Source organism: Pituophis catenifer, unplaced genomic scaffold (genome assembly GCF_029215685.1).
Source record: "Pituophis catenifer annectens isolate HBS135680 unplaced genomic scaffold, rPitCat1.0.hap2 SCAF_1, whole genome shotgun sequence".
NCBI lineage: Eukaryota > Metazoa > Chordata > Lepidosauria > Squamata > Colubridae > Pituophis > Pituophis catenifer.
The window spans coordinates 53,992,883-54,020,675 of record NW_027256881.1 but is presented as its reverse complement, the minus strand read 5'-3'; the positions used below and the strand labels follow the sequence as shown (position 1 = coordinate 54,020,675).

At 40.9% G+C, this 27,793-nt stretch overlaps 1 protein-coding gene across 1 annotated transcript; it reads left to right on the top strand.

Annotated features, from left to right (window-relative positions):
• Positions 1–208: 208 nt before the first annotated feature.
• Positions 209–20,088, top strand: LBH (LBH regulator of WNT signaling pathway). The gene is made up of 3 exons (XM_070932436.1): positions 209–501; positions 4,705–4,804; positions 17,534–20,088. Exons 1-3 carry the CDS (start codon positions 476–478, stop codon positions 17,720–17,722), a joined length of 315 nt encoding a protein of 104 aa, XP_070788537.1. The 5' UTR covers positions 209–475; the 3' UTR covers positions 17,723–20,088.
• Positions 20,089–27,793: the final 7,705 nt, after the last annotated feature.

The following is a 27,793-nucleotide window of genomic DNA, read 5'->3' as shown; positions in this document are numbered from 1 at the left end:
GAGGTGGCCGTCCAATAGAAACGCCCCGCAGTCCCGCCGCTTTTCTTCCGCGGCGCAGCACTGGCTATACAGGCCGAACGCACAAAACCATTCATGAATTTTGTGACATCATCGGAGGGAGAGGGCGGGCTTTGGTGAGCCTGGACACGCCCCCCTCGTCTATAAAAATAGCTCTCAAACTCTTTGTGCTGGTCAGTTTAGTGGAAGCAAACCTGTAGCTGCGGCGGGTGGGAGAAAAACGCTTTCCCCGAGCAGCTTCAACCCGAAAAGAAAAAAAGAAAAAATCCGAACGGGGCGTTTTTAATCTTCTGAGAGATCTCCTGACCAGAGTTTCTCACGGGGAAGCTTAGCCCCTTTTCTCTCTCTCTTTTGGTTGGTTTAGTTCTAGTTGGTCTCCCCCCTTCCTCCTCCTGCACGACTCCTGTGCTGAGCTACAAAAGGACGTTGGGTCGACCTCTTTGTCAGGACTACATACATGTCTGTATTTTTCTCCATTCGTTGGTGAGTAACGTGGCTCTGCGGTGTGGCTGGCGGGGCTCGAGGCGTTGAAATTGGGGAGAGGTTTACTTAACGCCACCTTTGCGAGAGCCCGCCTGGACGGAGAACTTCAAGGAATGTTGGAGGGGCTGAAGGCGCGGGAGGGAGAAACAAAGAAAGGACGGTAGGGAGGGGCGCCACGAACACAAGCCGTGGGCGCGTCCCTCCAGTCCGGCGCAAAACGGGGGCAGGACGGCGCCTGCGGTCCGAGCCTTGTCCCGGGTCACCCGCAAGCGGGTCCCGCTGAGCTCTTTCGGGAGGCCGAAGTCTACCCAGAAACGGCGGGTGGCGTTCCGAGGACCTCCTTAGCAGTCTCGGCACGTCCTATTGCTGGGAGGGGGGGGAGGAGAGAGGAGAGGTTGCTTCCGAAGCGCTTCTTTTTATCCGTCGCTTGTCCTCCGCTTCACCGCGCCAGGAAGAGCCGGTTCAGGCGGATCTGGGCTTCCTGCGAGAAGGTGGGGGGGAGGCTGTGGTAGAGGAGTCGGTCGGTTGCGGGGCGAAGGCGGCAGCTCTCCTCTCGCGAAGGCAGGCTGGTGGGGTTGGTGGTGTCTGCATCGAGGCTGCCTGCTTCCGATGAGGTCCCCGGGGGGGAGGGGGATTTTTTTTTTTTTTTGTCAGCAAGTGTTAATTTCTTCCAGCTGGAGCTCCATGGAGAAAACAAAACAGCTACTACTGGTTTGGTTTCTGTGGAAAAATAAATAAATTACCGGCACAGCAGCTGTTTTTTTTCCCCGGTATTCCTAATTGCAACTGTTTAGCTCCCTAGGTTTTTTTTTAAAAAAAAATCTATGGAGCACTATCCCATCGGCGATGGGGAGTGGAGGTGGGGAAGGGGGGCATCAGGGGTATTAGAGTCCGAACAAAAGAACTGGTCTGTTAGAAGAATTCTGCAGATAGTAATAAAGATTCCCAAAGATTTTTTTTTTTCCGTTTCCTTATCTGGGTTTCTCCCCCCAACCCCACCCCAAGAGGTGAGACGCTATTTGGAGCTGAAGAAAACTTAATGGCAGTAGGAAGTTTGCCGCTAAACAGCTGCTGTTTTTCAAGATGGTTAACAAAGGCAGGAGGCTGGTTACTCTGGAAAGGGTGCTGCAACAGTTGCTGCTTTTTATTTATTTGTATTCTGCCTTTATTATTTTTACAAGTGACTCAAGGCAGCAAACAAATCCAACGCACCTTCCTCATCCTATATTCCCCATAACAACCCTGTGAGGTGGGTTGGACCGGCCCAAAGTCACCCAGCTGGCTTTCATGGATAAGGTGGCACTTAAACTCACAATCTCCTGCTTACTAGCCTTGTGCCTTAGCCACTAGACCAAATTATTCTTCCAGTTGGGAAGTAATAACCTTGATGGAGGGGGAGGGCAGGGGGAGAGAAATATGGATTTAAGATTTTGTCATTTGTCTTCTGGGTATTTCAAGTAACTCAGAAGCCCCGGTCCATTATCCTGAATGTGGGTGAATATGGTACAGTAAGCCATAGTGGAAAGCAAGGGGTTCTGGATAGGAGTTCAGAAACTCCTGGTTCCATCGGATTTATCCCCGAGTTTGACTTGCACAATTTGCACAATTTGGACTTGCACAAAAACTGGGGCTCCAAATGTGCATTTTATGGCAGGTGCACCCAATGGGTTAGGCTTGCACTTTAGAACTGAGTGCAGCCCGATTTCTTTGTTGTTAAGAAGAGGAGTGAGCTGCGGCAAAGTTGTATAACCGCCTTCCTGGAATGTTTTCAAGAAAGGCTGGCTTGATGTAAGTAAGGATGCTTAAAGTATTTTTGTCTTTTGGCAGAGAGCACGAGGGCAAAAATAGCTCCCCCTCTCAGATATTAAGCCCTGATGTGCATATATTCCCATTATCTCTGTGTATTGCTTCATCTCTTGACAAATGCCATTAGAAGAATAAAATACCTTTTAAGCAGACATAGTAAATTCTTAGCAGTTTCGCCAGAATTCAGTAGTCTGAGTACAAGTGGCAAGTATGACACAAAATATGCATCTCTTCTGAAAAGAGCTAGTGCAGAAACAGTGTAAGGAAAGTGAACTTTTCTCTATAAAATCTGTGAGATGAAATGCTGAGATCTTTGGCAACTGATATATTTTATCTTATTTGATGAATTTTCTTGTTGCTTTATATATAGTTCTGTTGCCAGACACTCCAACTTGGATGGTTCCCTGGCCAATTAACTAACGTTTATATACCTTGTTAAAAAAAACCAAACTCAAGAAACAAATGTTCCATTTAGCTGCAACATTTTTTTGTTTTCTATTCTGATTGTCTTAAAATCTAGCTGTTTGGCTGATCTCAAATCCGTATCACAATGTTATTTCCCCATTTTCTTGCAAACAAAGACACTTGAAGGTTTACTCCCCTGTGTTACTGATAGCTCAAAATCATTCTCCTAGATAATTCTAACCAACTTGTTGCCTCTTCACCAACTGTTAGAGTTTAAGGGATGAGGATACTTTGCTGTGAAGCTAGTTGTAGCACCCCCATTAGGGAGGTGGGGGGGGGGAAGTAAGATGTGTATGTATGTATTCTGAGGACAAGATACAAGTCTTGTTCCCCAAGATAGGTAAGACCAAGGGACAAAGAGTGGGAAAGAAAGAAATCAACGGTGTTTTCAGTCTTTTTTACCTGGAATATGCAAAACTAAATGTTGCTTCCCTTGAATATATAGCTAAAATGCATAGGAGCATGCATTTTTTTAAAAAAAAAATAGGTATATGGCTGCCCATTTTTCAGACAACTCTGGATATCTCCAATAATGTTTACTTACTTTTTTAGTCTGTCTAATTAAAATCTAAAAGTGTAAGCTCTTCCCAGCAGCAGAAATTTCTTGTGATAACTTACAAGTACAATATGCATCCTAGTATTATAATATGCTGTAATGATGCCATTGTTACTTGTGCAAGTGATTCCTTGGGATGATCTGGCTAATTGTTTTTAAGCTAAGCAAAGCTGATGCTGGACTTTCAGTATTTGCACTTAAAGTATTAATTTAGAAAAGCATCAGGTACTGTAAGAGCAAGCAAGGAATAAAGTCCAATCTCATGACTGACTGGTATAATATAACCTCTACCCATTATGGTTTAGCCACTGGTGATTGATGGGTGCACATTCTTTATATTGACATTCTTGTGGGTTATCTGGAGTAAGTATTCTAAAAAATGTCTTTCAGTGTAGAACAGCCAATGACCTTGCAATACTATTTCTTTATGGCAGCCTTATGCTACAAAATGCATTGTTTTTATTTCTATTGAAACTTAAGTAGGTGCAAGAAACTTTAAAGAAATGTTGTGCTGGGAAATTGAGATGGAATTATCACATGCTAAAATACAGAAGTTGCTTGCTTGCATGCATGTAAAATGTACTTTTGCTTTCAAAATAAATTATACTGGAAACAATGAGTATAAGGCTGAAACTGAAATTGGGGCTATAGAATGAATCATTATGAAACCTTCAGGTGACTTAGGTGGTTTAAAATTCTTAACTCTGAAGCCTTCACAGAATCTGTAGGGATAGTGTTTTTCAACTTGTTCCAAAATAGGTTGAAGTACTTTCTTTCCAAAATAACTATTTTTATTTATCAAATTTGTTTGCTGTCCATCTTGCAGTTCAAGGTGACTCTCAATTAAAACTGGATATATGCATTGGCTCAGTGGTGATATACGTGGTGGCTCAGTGGCTAAGATGCTGAGCTAGTCGATCAAAAGGTCGGCAGTTCAGCGGTTTGAATCCCTAGTGCCGCGTAATGGGGTGAGCTCCCGTGACTTGTCCCAGCTTCCGCCAACCTAGCAGTTCGAAAGCATATAAAAAAATGCAAGTAGAAACAATAGGGACTATCTTTTGTGGGAAGGTAACAGCGTTCCGTGTACCTTTGGCGTTTAGTCATGCCAGCCACATGACCACGGAGACGTCTTCGGACAGTGCTGGCTCTTCGGCTTTGAAATGGAGATGAGCACTGCCCCCTAGAGTCGGGAACTACTAGCACATATGTGCGAGGGGAACCTTTACCTTTATATGCATTGAAATGGTTTAAGTTTCTTAATCTGTACTAGAATTCCTTATCAATATGGAGTCCCAGTTCTTATTTGCTTATTTACTATTAATTGTGACTGAATAAAAGGGTAATTGCTGATGTTTTCTCTCTGCCTTTGTTTCCAGCCCTGATTATTTGAGATCAGCTGACATGACTGAGGTGATGAGCGCTCCAACTATGGATGAGATTGGTTTAAGCCCCCGCAAGGATGGCCTATCCTATCAGGTAAAAAACCTTAGTGCAGCTAACTAACTGCAAGTTGCTAATGGATTCAATTGGATTAGATAGTAATCTCTTTAGAAGGCTGATGAATTAGTTCTTAATATTTTAAAATGTTCAAAGCTATTTGTAATGTTTCCTTGGCAAGAGCAGTTAGAAAGCACAGAATCAGACTGTTAGAATGTTTTGGGTTTGGAGGGATCTTGGATGGATTTATTTACAAGTAAATGTATAAACAGTTTGAAGAAAAAGTTCTATTGAAGAATCTAGCAGATAAATTCACCAAGGATAAGACCTGCTTTCTTATAAGATATAAATGGTACTAAACATTATGATTATGTCTCTCTCAATACTGGCTATTTAGGTTCATTCAAAATATGGGTGATGGGCTTAATCTGGATGTGTGTGGTGGTATTGCAGTTTCTATTAAGGACTAGATGTCCTGTTGGATCTCTTGTGCGTTCTGTTGAATCTAGATCATTGGCAAGAAAGGTCTTTTATCACCTTTGGGTAATATATTGGTGTTAATCCTGGAGTGGGTGTCAGCAATGTGCAGCCCCAGAGCCACAAGCAACTCTTTCGGCTCCCTGTGGTGGCTCCCTGTCGGCTGGCTAGCCCTGCCCCTCGCCCTCCCCTCCCCTCCCCGTCACTCTTCCTGTTACCTCCTGAGAAGGTAAGAGCGACGGCGGGGATGGAAACTCACTCCAAATGAGAGGGAAGTGCCCTTGTACTTGCCTCTCATCTCGCGGAGGCTTCTTCTGGTGCTTCTTAATGCTGTGTGCACCTCGGTCGCTTGGGGAGACGCGTGACTTGCTCTCTGCCCCGAGATGTTGGCCTGGGCTGGCTGCAGCCGATGCTCTGCATTGTAAACAGTGTCCCCTCCTCATCCTGGAGCCCATTATGATGCAGTGCATCGGCCGCAGCTGGCCCGGGACAGCGTCTCTGTGCAGAAAGCAATTCACGCATCTCCCCAAGCAACCGAGGTGCGCACAGCACTAAGAAGCGTCAGAAGCCTCTGTGAGATGAGAAGCAAGTACAGGGGCGTTTCCCTCTCATTTGGAGCGAGTCTCCATCCCCGCTGTCACCCTTATCTTCTCAGGCTACGTGAGGAGTGACTGGGAGGGGAGGGTGAGGGGCAGGGCCAGCCAGCTGACAGGGAGCTATAGCAGGGGGATGAAAGAGCTTCATTTATCTGGGAACCTGCAATGACTCTTGATTTAAATCATATGGTAAAAAGCACCCAAAGAAGAAGAAAGAACATCAGGAGAAAACAAAACAAAAACCCAACCCTTGTCTGTTTTTAGAAAGGGTTCAAGAGGGAGCACACACACACACACACACACACACACACACACACACACACGAGGGGGGGAAGAGAGAAGGGGGGAAGAAAGAGAGATGAGAGAGAGAAAAGGGGAGAAAAAAATGAGAAAATGATGGAGGGAGAGAATGAGAGAGAGGAAAAAGAGAAATGAGAGGAGGGAGAGAGAAATAAGAGGGAAAAGAAGGAAACAAATGAGGGAGAAAAGGGAGAGAAAGAAAAAGGAGGGAGAGGAAAAAGAAAAATGAAAGGGAGAGAAATGAGAGAGAGAAAAGGGGAGAAAAAGATGAAATGATGGAGAGTATGAGAGGAAAAAGACATGAGGGAGAGAGAGAGAGAAATGAGAGAGATCTGGAGGGAAAGAATGAGAGAGGGAAAGGGGGGAAACAAATGAGAGAGGAGAGAGAGAGAAAGAAAGAAAGAAAGGGAGAGGGAGAGAAAAAATGAGAGAGAGGGAGAGACCCATTTCCCACAGAAAACACCCGGAACCATCAAACCCTGGTAGGTGTGGCTGGGGCAGGTCATGTCCCTGGGTGGGAGTGAGGTTGAGTTGGCCACGCCCACCCAGGTTTTGTGGCTCCCAGTGTTTTTATTTTCTGTGGGAAACGGGTCCAAATGGCTCTTTGAGTGTTTTAAGTTTGCGGACCCCTGTCCTGGAGTAGAAAGATTGAGCATTGGTGATACATATTTTGGTGGCCTTGAAGGTTGGATTACGATGATCTGTCCATAGGATGGTCCTTGAAGATGACTCTGAAGAGTGCACCTGACCCAAGATGCCCTCACCCAGAGGGTGAGGGCATCATATCACTCACAGAACTGAAGCAACCACATTGTTGTCCCACCACTGATACATTTAACAAGAATATCTAATTGTGCTATTTTTCATATTGCCTCCTAGAACTTGGAATAAATTTGACATTGAGTAAGCCTTCCTTGTTATACGTTAGTAGCATACTTTAGTTTAAGAGCAGTGGTTAGAATGTGGTATTGCAGGCTAGCTCACTGCCAGGAGTTCGATTCTCATTGGCTCAAGGTTGACTCAGCCTTCCACCCTTCCGAGGTTGATAAAAGTAGGACCTAGATTATTGGGAGCAATATGATGACTCTGTAAACTGCTTAGAGAGGGCTATAAAGCACTATGAAGTGTTATTGCTATTGCTAATGTATAGCCTTACAGCATTTCTTTCTACTCTTGCTTTGATAACTTTTTGTTGTTTTTACAAATTCTTGGTTGGATATAGTGGTTGGTTACTTTGGATGTTGTTATATTAGTGTTTGCAAGCCTGAAATGGAAGTGAAAAGCATATAAATGGTATAAATTACATGCATGAGTAAATGTTGTTTCATTCAGATCCAATTTGTGGATAACCAATCTGTCTTATCACTATAGAGACAGAATAACCAGCTGTATAGAGCTTTGATCTGATTGAATACTACTAGAGTTTTTTCAACATATTTCTGAATAAATACAGGTAGTCCTCCACTTATAACAGTTCATTTAGTGACGGTTCAAAGTTACAATGGCGCAGAAAAGAATGACTTGTGACTCTTTTTCACACTTACGACCATTGCATCATCCCAATGGTCACATGATTAAAATTCAGTTGCTTGGCAACTGGTTCATATTTATGATGGCTGCAGTGTCCTGGGTCATGTGATCAGCTTTTGCAACCTGACATGCAAAATCAACAGGAAATAAATGCAAAGATTCACTTAAAACGGTAGCAAGAAAAGTCATAAAATGAGGCAAACTCACCTAACAAATGTTTCACTTAACAACATAAAATTTGGGCTCAATTGTGGTCATAACTTGAGGACTACCTATGTGTAGGTTGCACAGTATAAAGTGGGCAATTTGATTTTGTAAAGCAATGGCAGGTTTCGCTTAAGCATTTTCTAATCCCATTAGGATTTTCCCCTTTAGCTGCTCTTAACTCTGCTCTGTCTTGAATGGAAGGTGTGTAGCTCACTTCTGACTTATCTTTCACATTCAATTATCTCAGAAAATTTCCTTTAGGTGAATGGTAGTGCAAGGAATCTGTTAATTCAGGCTAATTTTAACAATGTTTTTTTAATCTTGATTTTGGAATGAATCCCAGTGGAAAAATACAGTTAGCAAACATTGCATCAGAACTGAAAAAAGCCACATGAATTTCCAGTGTAAGGCTCAAGGGTCTTAACTATTTTGAGACTGACCTGAATTAGAATAAGTAAACTTTGTGTTTCAGATAACTTTGGCCAGCTGGATTGAGTTCAATATGTTTAGACTACCAATACAACTTCTACTGAGTGAAGCAGAAGCACTGTTAAATCAATGGCCTTAAGCACATTGCTTTTTGCTTATTCCTGCCCACAAAGACTTGGCAGTGTTTGGATTTGGGATGATTTTATGACTATATTTTGGCTCATAAATCATCCAAACTGCCAGCAATTCAGATTTTAAAGTGTTTTTGAAGACTGTTTTCTTAATCTCTATCTCACAGAACAAAAACAATTCTAAGGTTATCCTAGATGGCATAGTCTCTTGTCTTATAAATATACTAGAATTTATACAGTTTGAACTTGATCTAGAAAAAAATTTGTGGCCATTAACTTCGATAACTCATCAAACCAGAACCTAGAATTCAGTGATTTAAGGGAGTTAAAGCCCTGAAACTCATTTGTTGTATTAGCAAAAATCGCCATTTAGAACGACTAGAAGTTTGGCTTTGACCTCATCCTCACTTGTGCTATGCCTATACCACTAGTTCAGATCGTTGTAGGGTGCTAAAATGATTATCTGAACTACAGTATGGATTCATTGGTTGCCTATATATTTGCAAGACAACATCATTGGATGCTAGTATTCTTTAGAGAAACACTGTCTACACATGGTTTTTTCTATGTTCTAAATCAGAGGCACCCAACCTTTTGGGCACCAGGGATCGGTTCCATGAAGAAAGGTTTTCATAGGCCAGAGTGGATGTGGTTTTGCATGCTACCTGCATCCCGCAGATGAGGCTTTGCTTGTTTCCACGGCCCAGTTGCTGGCATGCTGCAGACTGGTTCCAGTCCACAAACTGGGGGTTGAGGACCCCTGTTCTAAATAGAAATATTGCCCGCGTTTTAACTCTTATCTGATTAAATAATAGGTGGAAATTACATTTAAAAACTTTTAAATTAAATTGAAAAGTTTGCTTACCACTGAAAAGCTGAAGATCCAGATTTTTAAAAAAATTTATAATATAAATTTATAAGGCTGGTGAAACCATTATGACTCTAGCCATATACAGTACATGACTTGAAAATGACAAATGGTGGCTCTAGGATTTCTTGGTGAACCTGAACACAAATCTGCAGACCAGTTTAGATCTTCAGAGTTTCTGCTGCTATAAAATTGGGACCTGTAGGTTCCTTGTTATCTCTCGGAAAACATCTAGAGATACACCAGGGGGTAGATACTAATCTACACACACACACACACACACACACACACACACACACACACACACCCCTGGTTCAGAGGTTAGAGGAGCGTTTTTTTTCTCCTTGTGAATCTGAAAGAGGAAGCCACTGGAAACTGAAGAGAACTGTATTTTTCTAGAAGGTTACTATATTGTAGTATTGTTCTGATGATTTCTAATTCTACATAAAAAATTATCCAGCCTTAGGACATCATTTTGTTTCTGGGATGGACAGAAAAAAAAATCTGCTCATCCTAATCTATTACTCCTACTAAAAAATGTCTGTATTGCATTGTTCACTTTCAAATGTCAGCGTTCCCCAAAGTAACAGCTGCCCGCTCCAATCAAATCGGGAAGTGCAACAACTCAAATGTGACCTAGAGAGTTATTTCCCTCCTGTTCTGAGTTCTCAATCAGCTGCTAAGTAATGCATTTATGAATAAGCAAAGCTGCAGAATTGCATCTGTCTTCAAGACTTGGATAGGAATTCCAGGAAAAAACAATGGCCGCCTGTTCTGACCACAACACCGCCTTTGCAAGCCATGCCTGGGGCTGTATCCTAAAAGTGGGTGGAGTCAGGACCGATTTGGGTAGGCGTTTGTAGAAGTTTTAAAAGGTGAAATAGCTGCTTTAAGAATCTGCAAAACTATCCATTTCGCCCCTTAAGTCCCCATCCCAATTTTGGTGGGGGCATATTTTGGAAATTACCAAATGGTTCCCAACCTTTACAGCTTGGCAGCCCATCGGGGAAAAGGGAATCTGGTCACTTGTGCAAGTCGAGTTGTGCATGCACACATGTGCGCTGGCCTGCCGCTCACACGGCCCAGTTCTAAATAGGTCACGGCCCAGTAGTGTGCTGTGGCCCAGCGGTTGGGGACTCCTGCCTATACACTGTTATTTTTTAGAAGCCCGCTCTGGAAATTACCAAGTAGATGCCACTTGAAGCTACTGGATCATATTTTAGATAACCTGGAATGGGATAAAGATAAAAAAGAAGTGATCTAGCTGGAGTGGATTTGAAGCTTTCTCTCAGCGGTCCTAAACAAACCTTGACAGCCGCAAACCACGCTGAAACCAGAGTCGGAGAGAAAGTTGGCACTCTCCCTTTTTACTCTTTTACTGCCTCCCATATGCGTTGTCGAGTGTTGGAGCACTCCAAGCTTTTCTATTGCTTGATTTTGGCTTGGTTCTTTACAAGCATCTTTGATTGAAGTTTTGCATTGTTTTTCAAAGAAAAAGGTTATTGATAACTATTTAACTAATAGTTATTATTAATTATTAACTAGTGATAACTATAAATTAAATTCATAAATTCATTTAATCACATATGGAGAGGGGAGGGATGTGTCAGCAACCCTGCTCTTTTTCTCTCTTTCAAGGAGAAAGAGACAGACAGCAGAGTATAGGTAGCCCTTGACTTAACAACAGTTCGTTTAATGACCATTCAAAATTACAACAGCACTGAAAAAAATAACTTATGACTGTTTTTCACAGTTGCGACCTTTGCAGCACCCCCATGATCATGTGATCAAAATTCAATGCTTGGTGGCTGGTTCATACTTACGACCACTGCAGTGTCCCAAGGTAACCTGATCCCTTTTGCGACCTTCTGACATGGAAAGTCAATAGGGAAGCCAGATTCATTTAACAACCAGTTTATTCAGTGATTCACTTAACAACTGCAGCAAGAAAGGTGGCAAAATCAGGCAAAACCCATTTAATAAATATCTCACTAACCAACAGAAATTTTGGGCTCAATTGTGGTTGTAAATTGAGGATTACCTGTAACTTGGTTTGACTTTGGATTTTGATTCTAATTAGTCTTTTCCAGAATGAGGAATCGTAGCCCAAAGCATCTGGAATGCATGTTTGTCTTTAGACTAGAACCTTTAGGCTTTTTCTAGATATTTTTGTTTGTTAAATTTGAACCCCCATCCAGTTTTAGCTTATCTGAGTGGTACCGTTTCGGGCAAGCAGCAGTGATTTTGCATATTTAAAATTCACAATCTATTTCCACCCCAATGTACTCCACATAAAAACTAGCCCAGCTTTCTTGTCTAATGGACATTATTTCTTTTCTTGTATGAAAGAGCTTTTCAACACAGCCTTGAGAAATAAAGCCCAGTATTATTGAAGGTGACTAATGTTAACTGTTAAAATTGGCTTTCCCTAGCCTGGCAAACTGCAGACGTCCTGGATTACTGCTTCCAGCCATCCCTCAGCTAGAATTGCCAATGCTGGTTGGATGCTGGAGGCTTTAGTCCAACAGCAGGAAAGTGCCAGGTCAAAGAAGGCCTCTTTTGCTAAATAAATAGCAAATGGAAGCCAGGAACCACATCCAGAATATACATAGACTTTGGGACTTGTAATAATGTTGTTAATGTATGGGAACTCTTCTTGCTCTACATTTTATTAATATCAACATGCAGCTGAAAGCGGCAAAATGGCAAACATTTCTAATTTAATGGTGAGTGAATATCCCAACATTCTTGTTCCGTGAATTTTATTTTTTTTTAAAATGATGTTTGACTATTGAAACAAAGGCTTTGCTAATTTTCACCCTGAACTCGGGATCGCATCCATTATGTCCTCCTATTTTCCTTTCTACCTGGAAATTACTATGTTCTTTTTTCCAAGTTGATCATTAATGATAATTGACTCTAGCACTAATCATAGTATTTGAAATTGAAGTTGACTTAGGACTAAAATATCCCTACTCCGCTGTCAAAATAATGTTGTGTTGAAATTCCTTTAAAAATAATTTTTTAAAAATCTCAGAATAGAATCTGAAGTGTTGACCATTGAGGCAGCCTTTCATTGTGGCAGCTGGGTTGAATAAACAACATTCAGAGGCAAGTATTCTTTTTCTGTATACTGTTGTGGCCCACCAGACTCAGACGATGAGGAGGTTGGGGAGCAACTTGGGCCAGTCCTGGAGTCTGGGGAAGGCTCTGATAGATGCTCTGCATCAGAAGCCAAGATAGAGCCAGGGCCATCCAACATTTCCCAGCTGCTTTCGGAGTCAGAGATAAGTGGGGAAGAACAGCTGGGACCTGTTCCAGATGCGCATATGCGCAGAGCTGTCAGGAGAGGAGAACAACTGAGGAAGAGGAGCCGACAAAAAGGCACACATGGACTCTGAATGGCTCCTTCCTGGCTGGGGAATAAATAGAAGCAAAAGGGGAGTGTGGTTGCAGGAGGCAACAGTTTGTATTTCTTTCGGAAGATTTGCTTATTGTGGTTCGTGCCTCAGAGACTGATTGCCAGGAATTTAATTTTAATTTGCGACTGGAAGCTCTCAGCCTGGCATTCAAAGCTGATCCGAAAGCAAACCAAGCTGTTGTGTGAAGCAGCGGTGAATTGGAAGCCTGCCAAAGTAGTACCCCAGAATAAGTTTCTGTTTGCAAGGGTGACCCCTTGTAGTGAGATCTCTTCATCTCTTATCTATCAGCTGTAGAAGGAGAAGCAATTCTGGTATACATGACTTGGACTGCACAGCACATTTGTTTTGTTCTGGGCTCTCTTTGTGGGTGTTGTTTTACGCACTGTTAAAGACAAATCTTACTGAGATCCACCAAACCAAAACCTCTGAACCGTTAATATCGCTGGTGTTCATCAAACCCTAAATTGACCAGCTAGATGACCTGTGGCCTTTGTTTTTGTCATCCTAATGGGGTGGCAAAAAGTAGTCTTAATTGTGTCTCTGGTAGGTTCACTGAAGCATGATGCACGTGCCTGGGGTTGCAATGAGACAGTGCAATCAATGGGTTTGGGCTGGTTGCATTCAGATAGCACTGAGTAAATATGCCCCTGCCTCCTCCTGCTAATTTCAGTGAAGGTCTTGTAGACTGTATGGACTAAGACACAGTCAGTATTATAGCTAGATGCTTAAAACCTCTTCTCAGTAGTATTGGTTTCCTTACTTGCAAGGCTTGGTTAAGCATTTTTTTCCATTCTGGGGCTAAGTTCAGTCAATTCTACAGGAAGGGGGTGGGGTGTCACTTGGCACAGGAAAAGATGTTTATCTTCAGGTTTTGAGTTTTGTTTTTTTCTCCTCTGCCTAGCAAATAAGCATCCTTATTATCTATGAATATTCCACATAAAATAATAATAAAAATAATGGTTACTTGTTACTGTATTTGAACAGTTAAGTGATGTCTCTGATATTTGGTTCTTCCTCCTATGGCAGCCACAGAGCACATTCATAATGTACCAGCCTGCTTCCTATGTCTCTGTGGCCTGAGAAAGAGTTTGTTAAATGTTTAGTTGTATAAAAAAATGTTACTGCTGCCATAGATGGTTAGTGAAAAATTACATAAAATGCAGAGCAGAAAGGGGATTTGCAACAAATCCTCCCTAGAAAATTGAACAAAAGCAATGTGGTAGACAATAACAAGCGGCTTTTGGGGACAAAATCTGTAACTTAAGCTTTGCTTTTGGCTGGCCAGAATGGCTCCAAAGAGAGTGCAGGATTCTAGCAACAACAAGGTACAACAACAACAAAATAAAAGTGATGGGTAGAAGGAAGGATAGGTGTCAATATTTCAGCTATAAAATCTGCACTTTGGAATTAATCTTGATAGATACTGTAGACTCAATATATTTGTGGAAGGTAGAGAATAATTGTCTACAGCAGATACTAGTACCTTACACCTGATCTCCAGTATTAAGCAGGATTGAATCTGGTTAGATCTGGATAGGAAACCAACATGGGTTCTCATGAGTTGTAGACTTAACTAAGAAATTGAAAAACTGGATGAAAGCAGCGATAAATCAAGTTGCAAGAAAACTATAGAGTTTGCAAGTAGTCCTCAGGAATTGAGTTCAAGGAGAGGCTAGGTTCAAGTACAGGTAATCCTCGATTTACAACAGTTTATTTAGTGACCGTTCAAAGTTACAACGGCATTGAAAAAAGCGACTTATGACCACTTTTCACACTCATGACCATTGCAGCATCCCCATATGACGAAAATTCAGATGTTGGCAACTGGTTCATATTTATGACAGTTGCAGGGTTCTGGGGTCATGTGATCAGCTTTTGGGGAAAGCTGGGGTTGGGGAATCACTTACCAACTTAACTAATTCAACAATTCACTTTAACAAAAGTTTAGCATAAATTTTGGCCTTAACTGTGGTCATAATTTGAGGACTAGCTGTAAAGTTAACATTCAGAGAGGAAGACAATGTTGACTCCAATGCTCAGCTCTCAAAACCACAGAGATAATTTTTAAGTCTCTCTCCTCCTCTTATAAAGAGAAGAGTGCAAGCAATATTCAGCTGAATATCTTCATGGATTAAAATGTCATTATGCAAAGGCTCTTGTTTCTTTGCTTCTATTGACAGCTTATCCTTGTTTCTCTGTCATGTGCTGGGAAATGTGACTTCATTTATTTTCCATTGGGCCATCCATAATCCTTGAGTGCAATTGCAACATCTCATTTTTATGCTTCCTTGATTATTTTAAAAAAGCATGACTTAGTGGAAAAATCCTGACCTCTTCTATCTCTGCAGCTGTTACAGATAAGATTCTTCAGGCTATTTAAATTACACACAAAACATATATATTTGGGGGCTGTTTATTTAAAGAAATCATTTATTCCTTACTTTAAAATGGGGTAGGTCAGCATATTTTCAAAACGGCTATTCCACTTTGACCTAATGTGCTTACCATAACAAAGAAGGTTTAATGCTATGCTATTCTGTCCTGTGCTGCTGTTCATTGTAGATATAGGAGGTGTGTTGTTCCCCTACTGAGGATGCATATTGGCTTATCCAAATTATGAACTTCGGGCTTGGCTGCAGCTCATCTCTTCCCCCAAAGGCACCTGATAATGTTGGTTGAGGATAATGGGAATTGTAGTGCTGAACAATTTGGAAATGCTCTGCTGAGGAAAGCAACTTTTATTAAATGCCAACATTTCCCCCCTCTTGAATGGAGATACAAATTTGATTCTTTATACACAACCTGTAGAATCCATATAGGGCCCATTTGGTCATCTGATGTGTTTTAATGGTGAAATGGAAACTCCAACTTAGTTTATAAAATACCTAGGATGGAATAGATCAGACATTAATATTGCAGTTTTTTCCACATGAGCTTTAATAGATATTAGTGTTATTGGAAGTTTTAAAAAATAGGTAAGTATAGTAGATGGATATTTACATAATACTCAGATTTGTTGGAATGCAGCTCTTAGTATCTCTATGTCAAATGCATGTGCTGGCTTGAGAGCTAGTATCTAAAACATCTGGGAACACCAGGGTCAGCAAAAAGCTGACTAAGGAAATGGTATCTGTTGAGTATCTGCAAAGAGCTCAGATAGTGGGCCAGTGGAATTGTCAAGATGTATGTTTGCCAACAGTAACATCTGGCAGTACTAACCTAGCCAGAGTAAAATGGCAGGTTACTTAATGTAATGGCTGAAGTATACTTGTGTATGATCTGATGTTGGCAAAAATCCAGTGGAGTATCAGGAATAGAGACGAACAACCCTTCCAAGAGGAGAATTTGAGTCATAATATTGTGAGTTGCCTGATGATGTCCAGTTAGTCAAGCTTTGCCATAATTCATTCATTATGGGTGACCGAGGCCTAGCTCCAGAACTGAACTATATATAATGATGTTTCGGGAAGTTGATGGGCAGGACATCTGTTGCATTTTGGATCCTTTGTGCACTATAATCACATTTGATACTTATTTATAGACATTACACTAACTTGAAGATCAGTTTTCTGAATGACTTTTGTGTACAAATTTGTACACAACATTTGTATGGTCAATATCTCACAAATACAGCAGCTGACAGTAAACATTTTTTTTAAAAAAAATCTAATAACAATCAAGTGCAATGTTCATAAGGTTCAAAAAAAAATCCCTTCTATTTTACCAATCAAATAGCAGACTAATAACCCATCAGACCTTAGGAAAAACAAAGCCTTTGGCACCTTGAGGAAGGCTGACGGGATCAGGATTGTTTAGACTTTGAGAGGAATGGTTTTTTCCATGGGGGCAGGTGCTTATGATTGAGAAGGCATATCTCCTGTATCCTGCCAGGTGGCATTACTCCATAGAAGGGAACTTACCCATCCTATTGAGCAAATGAGCAAATGAGTCAAATGAGCAAAGGCAAGCAATCTCATAAATAATCTATACTATCATATAGGGATTCATAAGTGATAATCAGAACCTTAGATTGCACCTAGAACCTTCCCTGTAAGCAAGTGCAGCTCAGGGAACCGTGGTGTTACATGAACATATCATGACATGCTGGTCATGATGTGTTCTTGCATCATGGGAGTTGTAGCTTCCAAATGCTCTTCAAGGCCAGCCTAAACAAAATGTGTCACCTAAAAAGCCTGAATATGAAGAATGTCATTGTCAGCTTGTAACCTGCCCATAGAGTGAAGATAGATCTTGTCCAAATTGTAACCATTGCATGAAAGGCATGTTTGTTTTCAGTCAAAGATGTGTTGACTTTAAATCAGGCTGTGAAGACTGCATTCCCTTTGGATGTGGTGATCTTTTGACTGCCATTAGTGCCAAAGTGGGTAAGTGCCATTAGTGCCAAAGTCCTTTTACCTGCCAGCCAACTAGTAAATGCAAGGAAAGAGACAAACTAATGGGAATCTCTGGCTCCCTAGACATTGCTGCTAGCATTCCTTACCAGTATTCATGCCTGCTACTTGAAGTTGTAGATCAATAACATCTGGAAGGCTTTAAAATGATCACCTATGGAAAGCAACAAAAAATTCTCAGAGAATCTCAGCTGCCTATTATGCTCAAAATCTTACAATAAGGTATCATATCAGTTTAATTATAATAATATAGATTTTGAATATGAATATGAAAAATTAAAACATTTTTCATCTTTGAAGTTTATAGGGGGATACTTGGATAGCTGTGAATAAATGAAAATCTATTGAAAATACATTGGATTGGAGATACTGATTACTCTAAATCTCTTATTTCAGATTTTCCCTGACCCTTCAGATTTTGATCGTTATTGTAAGCTGAAGGACCGCCTCCCTTCCATTGTGGTGGAGCCAACAGAAGGAGATGTGGAGAGTGGAGAATTAAGATGGCCACCTGAGGAGTTCCTGGTCCAGGAAGAAGAGGAACAGAACTGTGATGAAGCAAAGAAAGAGAGCAAGGAACAGTAAAAGCACCGAAGATTTTCTGTTCTACTCAAGATGTTAGGCCATCTTGAGGGAGAGAGAACAGCTTTCTGAAGGGTCTTTTCTACAAAAGACATTCAATTTTGCACCTGCAAGATCTTAGTTTTTTTCATATTCTCTATTGAGAACTGAAGCGCTTGACGTGACAATCTCCAGCTAAAACTAAGAAAGTTTGGGCAGGCAAAGCAAGCCAAAAATGATTGCCCTTCTCAAGATCATTGTTGAATTCTGTGGTGGTTGCCTGGGGCAGCCAGGAAATTAGAGGGCGCTTTGGTGGAGGAATAGGCCAGCAGGAAGCATGCTTCTTCTGAAGTGTGTGGTATTAGAAGAAATAACTGCAAGTATAAATGCAGCTGAGTTCTGTAAGGGACTGCCTCTGGCTACAAATGCATGAGAATAGTGTTCATCTCTCAAAATCATGCCTTCTCATAGTGTTTTTTCTGGTTTTATGTGTGCATGTGTTTAGAGGCTGGAAGACAAGCCATTGAAGTGCTCCTATGACATGTTAGGCAGTCTTCCTGCAGAACACCATAGAGGAGCCATGAGTAATAACTAGGTTGGCCTGTAGCCTAGTGTCCTCTTAAAGTTGCACCATCTTTGTCAGGCTGCAGGGTCTGGCATTGGCTTGCTCACCTGTTGCACATAAACTATATTTTTTATGTCTTTTCCTTTCTTGGGACCTCTTTAAGCATGCATTTTAACATCGCAATGAATAGCTTTGTATGGCCATTGTGCTGTTGACTGTAGAAATGGCCTTTACTACTTGTTCTGCAGTTATCTTGTTTAGGCTGTAAACAGTCACATTTTGTTTCATTTGGGAGGTGGGATTGGAAGAAATGCTTCTTCAAAAAAAAAAACTTCAGGAGATTTTGACATGGAAAAAAAAGTATATTTTTCTTTCCTGCTACTGAAGCTGCTGTTTAACTTTCTCCGTCAGCAATTCATCTAGTTGCTGTGAAATACGGCTTTTTCATCAGGACTGATTTATGATTTAGTCATGCTTTAATGCTGGATCAAGGGCTCATGATTATAGTACAGGGCCAACCAAGGCTGTTAACTAGGAAGATCTTAAGAGAATCGGTATCCCTTTAAAAGCAGGATGGCGAAAGCAGGGCTTATCTTCAAAAACAAAAGGTATTACAGCATCTCAGTATTGTGGAGAAGATAACACTTTTTTGAACCAAGGATTTTTTTTTATTGACTTACCTTGTTCACAGGTTCTAAATTCCCCATTATAATCTCATTCCTCATGTCCCATATATCTCTCTTTCGAGAAGGCAAACAAATAGTTGGATAAGCTAAATTGGCAGCCTTATTAAAAAGAAAAACAGTGTCTGACTTCTTGGCAGGAAGTTCCACAAAGTTGAAATTTCAAGTACGACTTTCAGATATTAAAAGCCAATAATTCCATATTAATTTTACAGAAACTAAAACTTTGTAATGTATAAGCATTATAGCCTTATCAAGATAGTCAAAATAATCCTTAGTTTCCCATGATCTTTTCCATTCCTTTCCTACTTCGTTGGAACTCTATGTATGTGCTATATATAAAAGACACACGCATACACACACGTACACTTATTTTTGATACCTCATGAGTAGTAAAATTGCTGGTAATGGATTAGAGTTGCTTGTTGAAATCAGCAGGGTTACTTTTTTCAGTCTCGTCTCGCATGTGTTTTCCACATAATGGCAATAACTTAACAGCTGTGAATCATTGTTACATGTGGATGTGAGATTGTAGGGATGTAGTTGGGTGTTCTTGTGTGTGTGTTTTTCAGCCAAGAACCTGTAACACATATACTACCTGTCTTGGTGGATGTTTGGGCATCACTGAAATTTGTCTTGCACCCTTGACTTGTCAAGGTTGCTTTAAAATGGATGGATCCAGATGTTTTTTGTATCCTTGAATCTGTTCTTGTCTTGCTGTTCAGTACAATGAGCTTTCATACTTGCACCCAACCTGAATTGCCCTATTTTTTTTCTCCCTTCAAAAGTCACTTTTGGTTCTCTATTTTTGTCCCAGTTTGAAGTTGTCAAATGTTAACCACTCAGACTCAGAAAAACAAAAATCCTTAATGCTTTAAGGACAGAGTGGGGTTGTTGTTTGTCTTAGAATATTTGCATATCATTTTTCTGCTTTTTTAAAAGATACAATCGTTGCTTGTATTTCTGTCACTTTTGAATGTGTCTGAGGAACAAAGCACTCCAGTGGAACTTTTCCTGTTATATATTACATTCTATATTTCTGTAAAATTCTTTTTTGAGCCTCAGGGAAAAAGCTAGCATTTTTTTCAAACTACTTTTGTCACTGTGACAGTTGTAAATAAAGTTTGAAAATGCTTTCCAAATTCTTAAGAGGTGTTCTATTTATTTACATTATTTAAAGCTTTGGCTTTCCCACAGCCTTTTAAATAAACATTTCTCACAAATTTGGATGAAGGTGGAATCATCTCACTGAACAGAGCAACCATAGCTTCAGTTTATGGCAAAAATGGGGAGAAGAGGAACCATTGGTATAGCGGCAGCACATTCACTGTCCTCTCTTTCACCAAAGCCAGGACGATCTGATTTTTTTAAAAAATCCTTTTGACTATTCTCTACAATGGAGGTAGTGATGCTGTGCCAACCCTGTGATGATAAGTAAAGCCATTTCTGCAGATGTATCACTGGAAAATGGGCTTTTGAATCTCATCCCAACAGAGTATACCTCTGCTACCTTCTTGCACCTCAGGCAGAGCAGTTATGCTGTCCAACTCTTGTGACATGTGAGAAACGTGTGATGGCAGAATGATTGTGGGCTCCTGCTAGAGCAATACTTGCACCATTTCCTTAGCTAGTTACCCAGGAGAGTACGCACGTAACCAAAGCTGCACATTAACATCGTAAGATCTATTGGGTTGTTGCATAAATGTAAATCCAAATATATAGCGCAAACAAGGCATTTCAGGAATAGTTTTAATCTAAAGCAAGCAAATGAAAACATTCAGAAGTGGGGTTTAGGGGAAGCTTTTTCTAAAATATTCCTTCATTCCTTTCCTTCCTTGAGAGGTAGATTTAAGTAGTAAAGCATAGCCCATTATCCACCAGGTTGGCCCTTGTCAATTTTTCTGCATATACACACCCAAAAAACATTTCTACCAAAGCAAGGGAAATTTCCTTGGTTGGAGGAAAGCCATCTTTCTTACTGAGTATCCTCTCAAGGCCCCAAGTCAGGAAGATATCATGAAGTGGAGCCTCACTGCTTTGCACAGAACGCCCCAGAGTTTTCCCCTTTTGAATGGACTCTTGAATGGAGTATAAATTAACTCTTTGCTTGATCCATCAATGGAGCATGGACTGAGCCAAATGGTATCCCAAAATGGTGTCTCTTCAAGTTAAATCTTTTAAGATTAAGAATATTATACTTGTAGCAGAACATCATTACAAATAAAACTTAACTTGTGAAGGAAAGGATGACTCTTACGTAGTTCTAGAAGTAAAGTGGGAGGAGGTATTGTTTGTTTTTAATTTCAAGGAATTGTCGCTACATAATGCTGGGTTAACATAAAAATTAGCTAGCTAGCTTCTCTAGTCTCCATCCCCATCACAAGGGCTTTATGTTTTGTGTCAATCTAGCTGATCTTTCCAAGGATATTGCATAGAAAATGGGCCTGTACAAAACAGCAAAAACACCTCTTCACAACAGTGAACTCTTTTTCCTCACAAGGGATTGTGGGTCAGTTCCGAGCCTTCTCTGGTATGTTCGATCACCATTCTCTCCTTCCACACAACCACTGCTGCAAAAGAGCAGCTGTACACAAACACAGGTTATTCTGAACGTAGAGTATTTAAATCTTATGTTCCACAAATACAGATTCTGTAACATATAGATTATTTATTCTGAGTAAAAAAGGTAAATACGAGTGCCTTTAAAAAAAAAAGTCTGGAAAAATGACCCCATTCGGGATATATTTAATGCCTTTTTTCAATTATCAAAAACAAGTTGCAACTGTAAATATGCCATCTTGATCTTTTTATTATTACTAAATGACAAGAATAATAGCAGGCAATATTTTGTTAGACTAGGACTAAGCTTTAACATTTTTGGGGAGCTACAAGGTGGCAGGAATTTTTAGCTTTTTAGCTGTGATAATGACTATTTTTAACTCTGATAATGGATATTCTTCATCATTTTATCTGTTTCCCAAGTTAATTATGATGTTAGCTTTTACCAGACATGATTAGAGGATACTTTAAAATAGCCAAAAAAGAAGAATGAATACCCATTCCCTACCTCTACTACCTGAACCATTTGAATCATCATTTTGAACTTTTATATCAGTTTTCAAAAAATTGAAAACTGATAAAAAGTTCATGGTAAATCTACCATGTCTGATCTGCAAAAATTCAAATGTGAGGGTGATCTGGCTGTGACATTTGTCACCCCATTGATCGCCAGGGTTGATTAGGCTGATCTGACTGGCTAGGCAGGTGTTCCCTTCCTCCCTCACTGCTCCATGTGCGTCCCTTCCAAAGCTGCACACTCGGTGGAAGAGGACGACCATTCCAGATAGAAGGAGTGTACCGATCTTCGGGTGCTCCCCTGCTAGAATCTCCAAACAAGCTCAAAGGACCACCAGATAGTATTATATAGGAACATTCCTTAGGTACCAACTAGTGTTACTGGAGTTTTGCAGTCCAAATATGTTTCCCCTAATGTTCTAACTCTTTGCATATGATGTTGGGAGAAAAGTTGTCTACAATCACTTTTTAAGTATTAAATTTATGATATAAATGAATAATAACATGGACTTGACTACTTTTACAGATGTTTCATGATTGAACACATGGAGTTAGCTATGCCATGAAGAACTTGCTTTATGTTCATTGGGAAGCTGTATCTATGAACAAGCCGATGTGCACAATTAGTAATCAATTCATATGATTGATTGTTGCAGGTGATTGTTTAGGTTCCCAGAATAAAACATGCCACAGAATAGGAAAGGCTTAGATACATTCACTCCTCTTCAGCAAGTTTAGTTGGAAAAAAAAAACAATACTCAAAAGTATTGCTTTTTAAACTCAGAAAACAAAATCCGAAAGTTGATGATGGAACTTTATTTTCTATGAAATGTTATTTCTGTGGGTCATGAAGAGGAGAGACCAACATAGGAAAGAAAACAGGGAGGAAAGAAACCACAAAGGAAGCATGTACTGCACATTTTACTCTGTAAAACAGACCTATGAGCTGCAAACTCACCATGAATGTACCCAGAAACCAGCAGCTTCATCTGATAAACACAACTAAGGAAATGAAGCATGCATAAAGAAGAGGATGTCAAGTTGAGAACGAGAAAGTCTCACCAATTCTTTGGCTGTATTTTTTGTACTTCCTCCTACAGCCTGTGCTTCTTAATGTGTTCTTGCCTGCATGGCATTTCCTGCTGTTGGTAAGGTTCTTCATGTGTGCAACTTTATTGTTCTCTAAAATTAAATCATTCCTCCCCTCCATGAGTAAATGATATTCCAAGCAGCTTTCTCTGATTAATGCATGACTTTACACTGGCCTTTCAAACCTAGGTAGAAGGCAGGAAACAATTCAAAAGAACAATAGGGCAACATTGATGATTTCTAGATATGCTAAACAACTATTCCCATAATTATTGTCCAGCTTGGCCAGTAGCCACTTGATTGGGAATTGGGATCAAACAGTTCTTGAGGAGGTCATCAGGCTGAAGAAGTGTAAAACTATTTCTCCTGTGGCCATGGCAATACATTTTGAGGCATATGTGGGCTTTCTCTTGTTTGACCACGTTATAATTATTGTATCAGGAGAACATAAGTGTTACATATGACTTTTGCTCTGGTGGAATTGCCCCACTCCTAATCCAATACCCTATGGAGTGAGTTAAATTACACAACCATAATATATAGTTTGTGGCAGTGGTAAAATCCTGCCAGTTCTGTCCGGTTCGCGCGAACCGGTAGCGGTGGCAGCGCGTGATTCAATGAACCGGTAGTGGCGGCAGCATGAGGCTCTGCCCACCTGCCTAGATGTTGTTACTTCCTGGTTTTAACCAGGAAGTAACCCATTTTTGGCCCTCTGCACATTCGCAGAAGGCTTTGGGCATGCGCAGAGGGTCAAAAATTGGACGTGACGATGGCGCACACACTTCCGAACCGGTAGGGAAGGTAAGTAGATTTCACCCCTGGCTTGTGGGGCTGGAGGCTTACATGCTGACAAATATCCAAAATATTTTGGCATCCTATGTTGTGATACCAACATAATAGCTGGTTTGTCTCTGGTTAGTGGGCAGTGTTCATATTTCTCCTGGGCCATGGGATGATGATGCATGTCTGTCCTATTCCTGCTGGGTTTTATGCTCTGTTTTGGGATATTGGCTTCCCCATTCCTTAGCCGAGGGTCATAGAATTTCCTATCTTTTCTGTCAAAATAATGCCAATATATTTCTCCCAATGGTTATAACCTAAGTTGAGCATTGCCTGATTAACTCTTACGGTATAATGATAAATCCTAGTGCATTCAAATGGCTGAAAGTAGTATTGAAGTAATTTAATCACTTTGCACTGGGTTTCTCTGTAGGAGTGGATTTTTTTCCATCACAGTTTGGATAGTATTACAGTCTTCCTGAGGTGAAACCCAAATCTATGCATTATAGATTATGCTCTCTAGTTTTTGATAAAAGACTGTTGAGACCAAGTACAGCAGCAACATTTCTATTTGTTGTGACTCTTGAACCACAGAGCCCGTTGCTAGTATGAGATATTCCTTTGGATGATGATTTTATAGCATGAGACATATTTTTCCACAAGAGAAGATGTAGATTATGCTACAGAGCAGCCTACATCTACCTCAATCCAGTTGTGTTGAGACTGCAACTCCTAGAAACCGACCATGCTGTGTGGAAGTTTTCAGTCTTAATACACTAGGGAGGTACCGGTTTAGGGAAAGTCACTATAAAATTTGTGGGCAGCTAAACATACCACAACCTATACGCAATGTATGGGTGAAATGCAGTAACCTACAACTGCAAGAATGGGTTGTTGCAAGTGGTAAGAGAATTGTGGCAGCCTGGATACAGGATTAAAGCATCAAGGCATTCTGGAATAATCCCTCCTTTTCTTTTCAATTTGGACAAATAAAACAGAAGAGCTTTATTTTGTACTATTTATATGCTAGGCCTGTGAAAATAGTTTAACTAGGCAATAATAACCGATTCGTATTTCTCACATCTTTTCTTTTGCCTTGGGGACTTTTTGTGAAGACACAGTGATGGATTCATGTGCTCTTCATTGTTATCATCCGGCAAGACTGCAGAACAGATCATGATAAATTCTCAGCTTTGTTATGCAAAACAATGTTCCATTCCCTTTTTTCTAGAAAAATGTCAAATATTCTTGAGATCTCTCCCAAACAAAATATTACCTTTGCAGCTCATTTGATAAAGCTACAGCTTAGATATGCCTACTTTTTGCTTCTGCCTGTGTTTGTATGTTTTTTTTTAAAGACTACAGATAACACAATCCATTGTAACTGGACATATTGGCTAACAGGATTGAGATTAATAACACTGAAGTGTAACAGGTTACCTATTTCATTGTGTGTGTGTGTGTGTGTGTGTGTGTATATGCATTCATTCATACATACATACACAGATACTGAATCAGCTTTTCTTGTCATAAACTTTCTCCAGGACTTCACTTCCAAGTATTCCTAGCAACATCTACACCGGCTGAAGGATTCTAGGAACTGAAGCCAACACACATCTGGAAGACACCCAAATTGGGAAGGTTGATATGAACAAATCACTTGTTAGATAAAGCTTCTGGAATATGAAAAGGCCCACAACTGATTCAGTATAGTAAGTCAATAGGCCCATGTAAAGTGGCTTTGATTTACTTTGTCAGAGCATTTTGCAATGTGAAGGCAATGGGATGCAACTTACTGTTGTGGTCCGCCAGCAGCCTGCGGAGCTGGCAGCTGAGTCGGACAGTGATGAGGCTGAGGAAGAACATGGGTCAGTCCTGGAGGCTGGGGAAGGCCCGGATGAGGGCTCTGCATCAGAGGCAGAGATAGGGCCAGGGCCATCGGGGAGTGAGGTGTGGACTCCAGAGCCTCCAGAGACTAATAGGAGTGAGGCAGAAGAATAGGAGGAGCCTGTTCCTAATGCACACATGAGAAGAGCTGCCAGAAGGCAAGAGCAGCTCAAGCAAAGAGGACAACTCAGGAGTTGGGCCAAGAGATGATTGGCCCCTCCCATAAGGCTTAAAACAGACCAGCAATGGCATTTGGGCTTTGCCGAAAAACAACGTTAGTAGCTTCGTCTTCTTCTTCTTCGTTGTCTACATCTTGTATTTATTTTTGTATCTGTGACTTCTGAACGTTTGCCAAGAAAGGCCTTTGGCAGTTTGCCTAATTGGACTAAGGTTTGTGATAGGACTGAGGAATTTGTGTTGGGAGGAATTTGCTTTAATTTAGTTGAACGACGCTGGGAATGAAGTAATTCTCAGCTGTTCGAATAAAGTTTGTTTGTTTTTTCACTGACTGATTTTCCTACTACTTACTTGGGCCTGGGTCACAACACTTACTAAAGTGAAAAGGTGGTTCAATTTGTCTTGACAAAACATTTGATGTTCTGAGAGCATCTCTTGGTTCTTCCAATACCTGCACAAAGCTTCTGTACACATAGAGAATCTCTTCTGATTATTGCAACTGCTAGAGGAAAGCTGGAGGTGAGTAGTGATGAGATAAAGTCCTACAACTTCTTTGCTTCTTGATAAGGTAGAACAATGTGGGATAGACAATAACACCACCAGATGGATTCACATCTGCCTGACCAACTGCACTTGGTATGTAGTTCACAATGGAATTACATCTACATGGACGGAAGCATGCAGTAGGGTACCCAAAAGTCCTGTCTTAGGCCCAGTAAATGATCTAGATGATGGGACAAAAGATGAAGTCATCAAATTTGCAGATGATACTTAGCTAGGAGGTAACACTTCAGAAGATAGATTCAAGATTCAGAAGGATCTTGACAGTTTTGAACACTGGGCTCTATCCAACAAAATATAATTCAGTGATATGAAAAGTAAGGTTTTACACTTAGACAAGAAAAACCAAATGCACGGGTATGGAATAGGTGGTACCAGCTCAACAATAGCAACTGTGATAGGGATCGATGTGTTCTAGTCGACCGCTACTTAAGTATGAGCCAGCAGTATGCTGCAGCTGCCAAAAAAGATAGGTTGTAACCTAGTCCTAGTCCTAGGTTGCAATAACAGAAAGATAGTTTCAAGATCATGTGAAGTGATAGCACAGGTGAGACCACCCTTGAAATACTGCATCCACTTCTGGTCAACACAATACAGAAAATATGTTGAGATGCTAGAAAGAGTACAGAGAAGAGCAACAAAGATGATAAGGGGTCTGGAGTCTCAGCCACATAATGAACAATTGAGGGAACCAGGTGTGTCTAGTCTAATGAAGAGATGAACTAGGGGTAACTAGCAATCTCCCAGTATTTGAGAGGCTATGGGTATGTGTGTGTGTTGATCTATTGTCCAAAGCACCTGAAGGCAGGACAAGAAGTAACAGGTGGAAGATCATTAAAGATTTAAAGATTGCAGATTTAACTACTGCAATGCTCTCTACATGGGGCTGCCCTTGAAGGCCACTCGGAGGCTTCAGCTGGTGCAGAATGCGGCCATGCAGGTAGTGATGGGAGTGTCCCGACACTCCCATGTTACACCTCTCCTGCGTGACCTGCATTGATTGCCAGTTGCCCTCCGGGTGAGACTCAAGGTGCTGGTGATCACCTATAAAGCCCTACATGGCTTAGGCCTGGGATATTTGGCGGACCATCTGCAGCCAGCAACAGCTTCCCATCGCCCGGTGTGCTCTCACAGGGAGGGCCTACTCAGGGTGCCATCGGCCAGACAATGTCAGCTGGTGACCCCCAGGGAGAGAGCTTTCTCTGTAAGTGCACCCACCCTTTGGAATCAACTCCCTCTGGAGCTCCGGATGGCCCCCGACCTTCGCTCCTTCCACTG

What these genes read in the sequence shown, in the direction of transcription:
- LBH (XM_070932436.1), top strand. Translation starts at nt 476, where the DNA reads ATGTCTGTATTTTTCTCCATTCGTTG. An exon ending in GTATTTTTCTCCATTCGTTG is followed by an intron (nt 502 to 4,704) that starts GTGAGTAACGTG and finishes CTTTGTTTCCAG; the next exon opens with CCCTGATTATTTGAGATCAG. An exon ending in AGGATGGCCTATCCTATCAG is followed by an intron (nt 4,805 to 17,533) that starts GTAAAAAACCTT and finishes CTCTTATTTCAG; the next exon opens with ATTTTCCCTGACCCTTCAGA.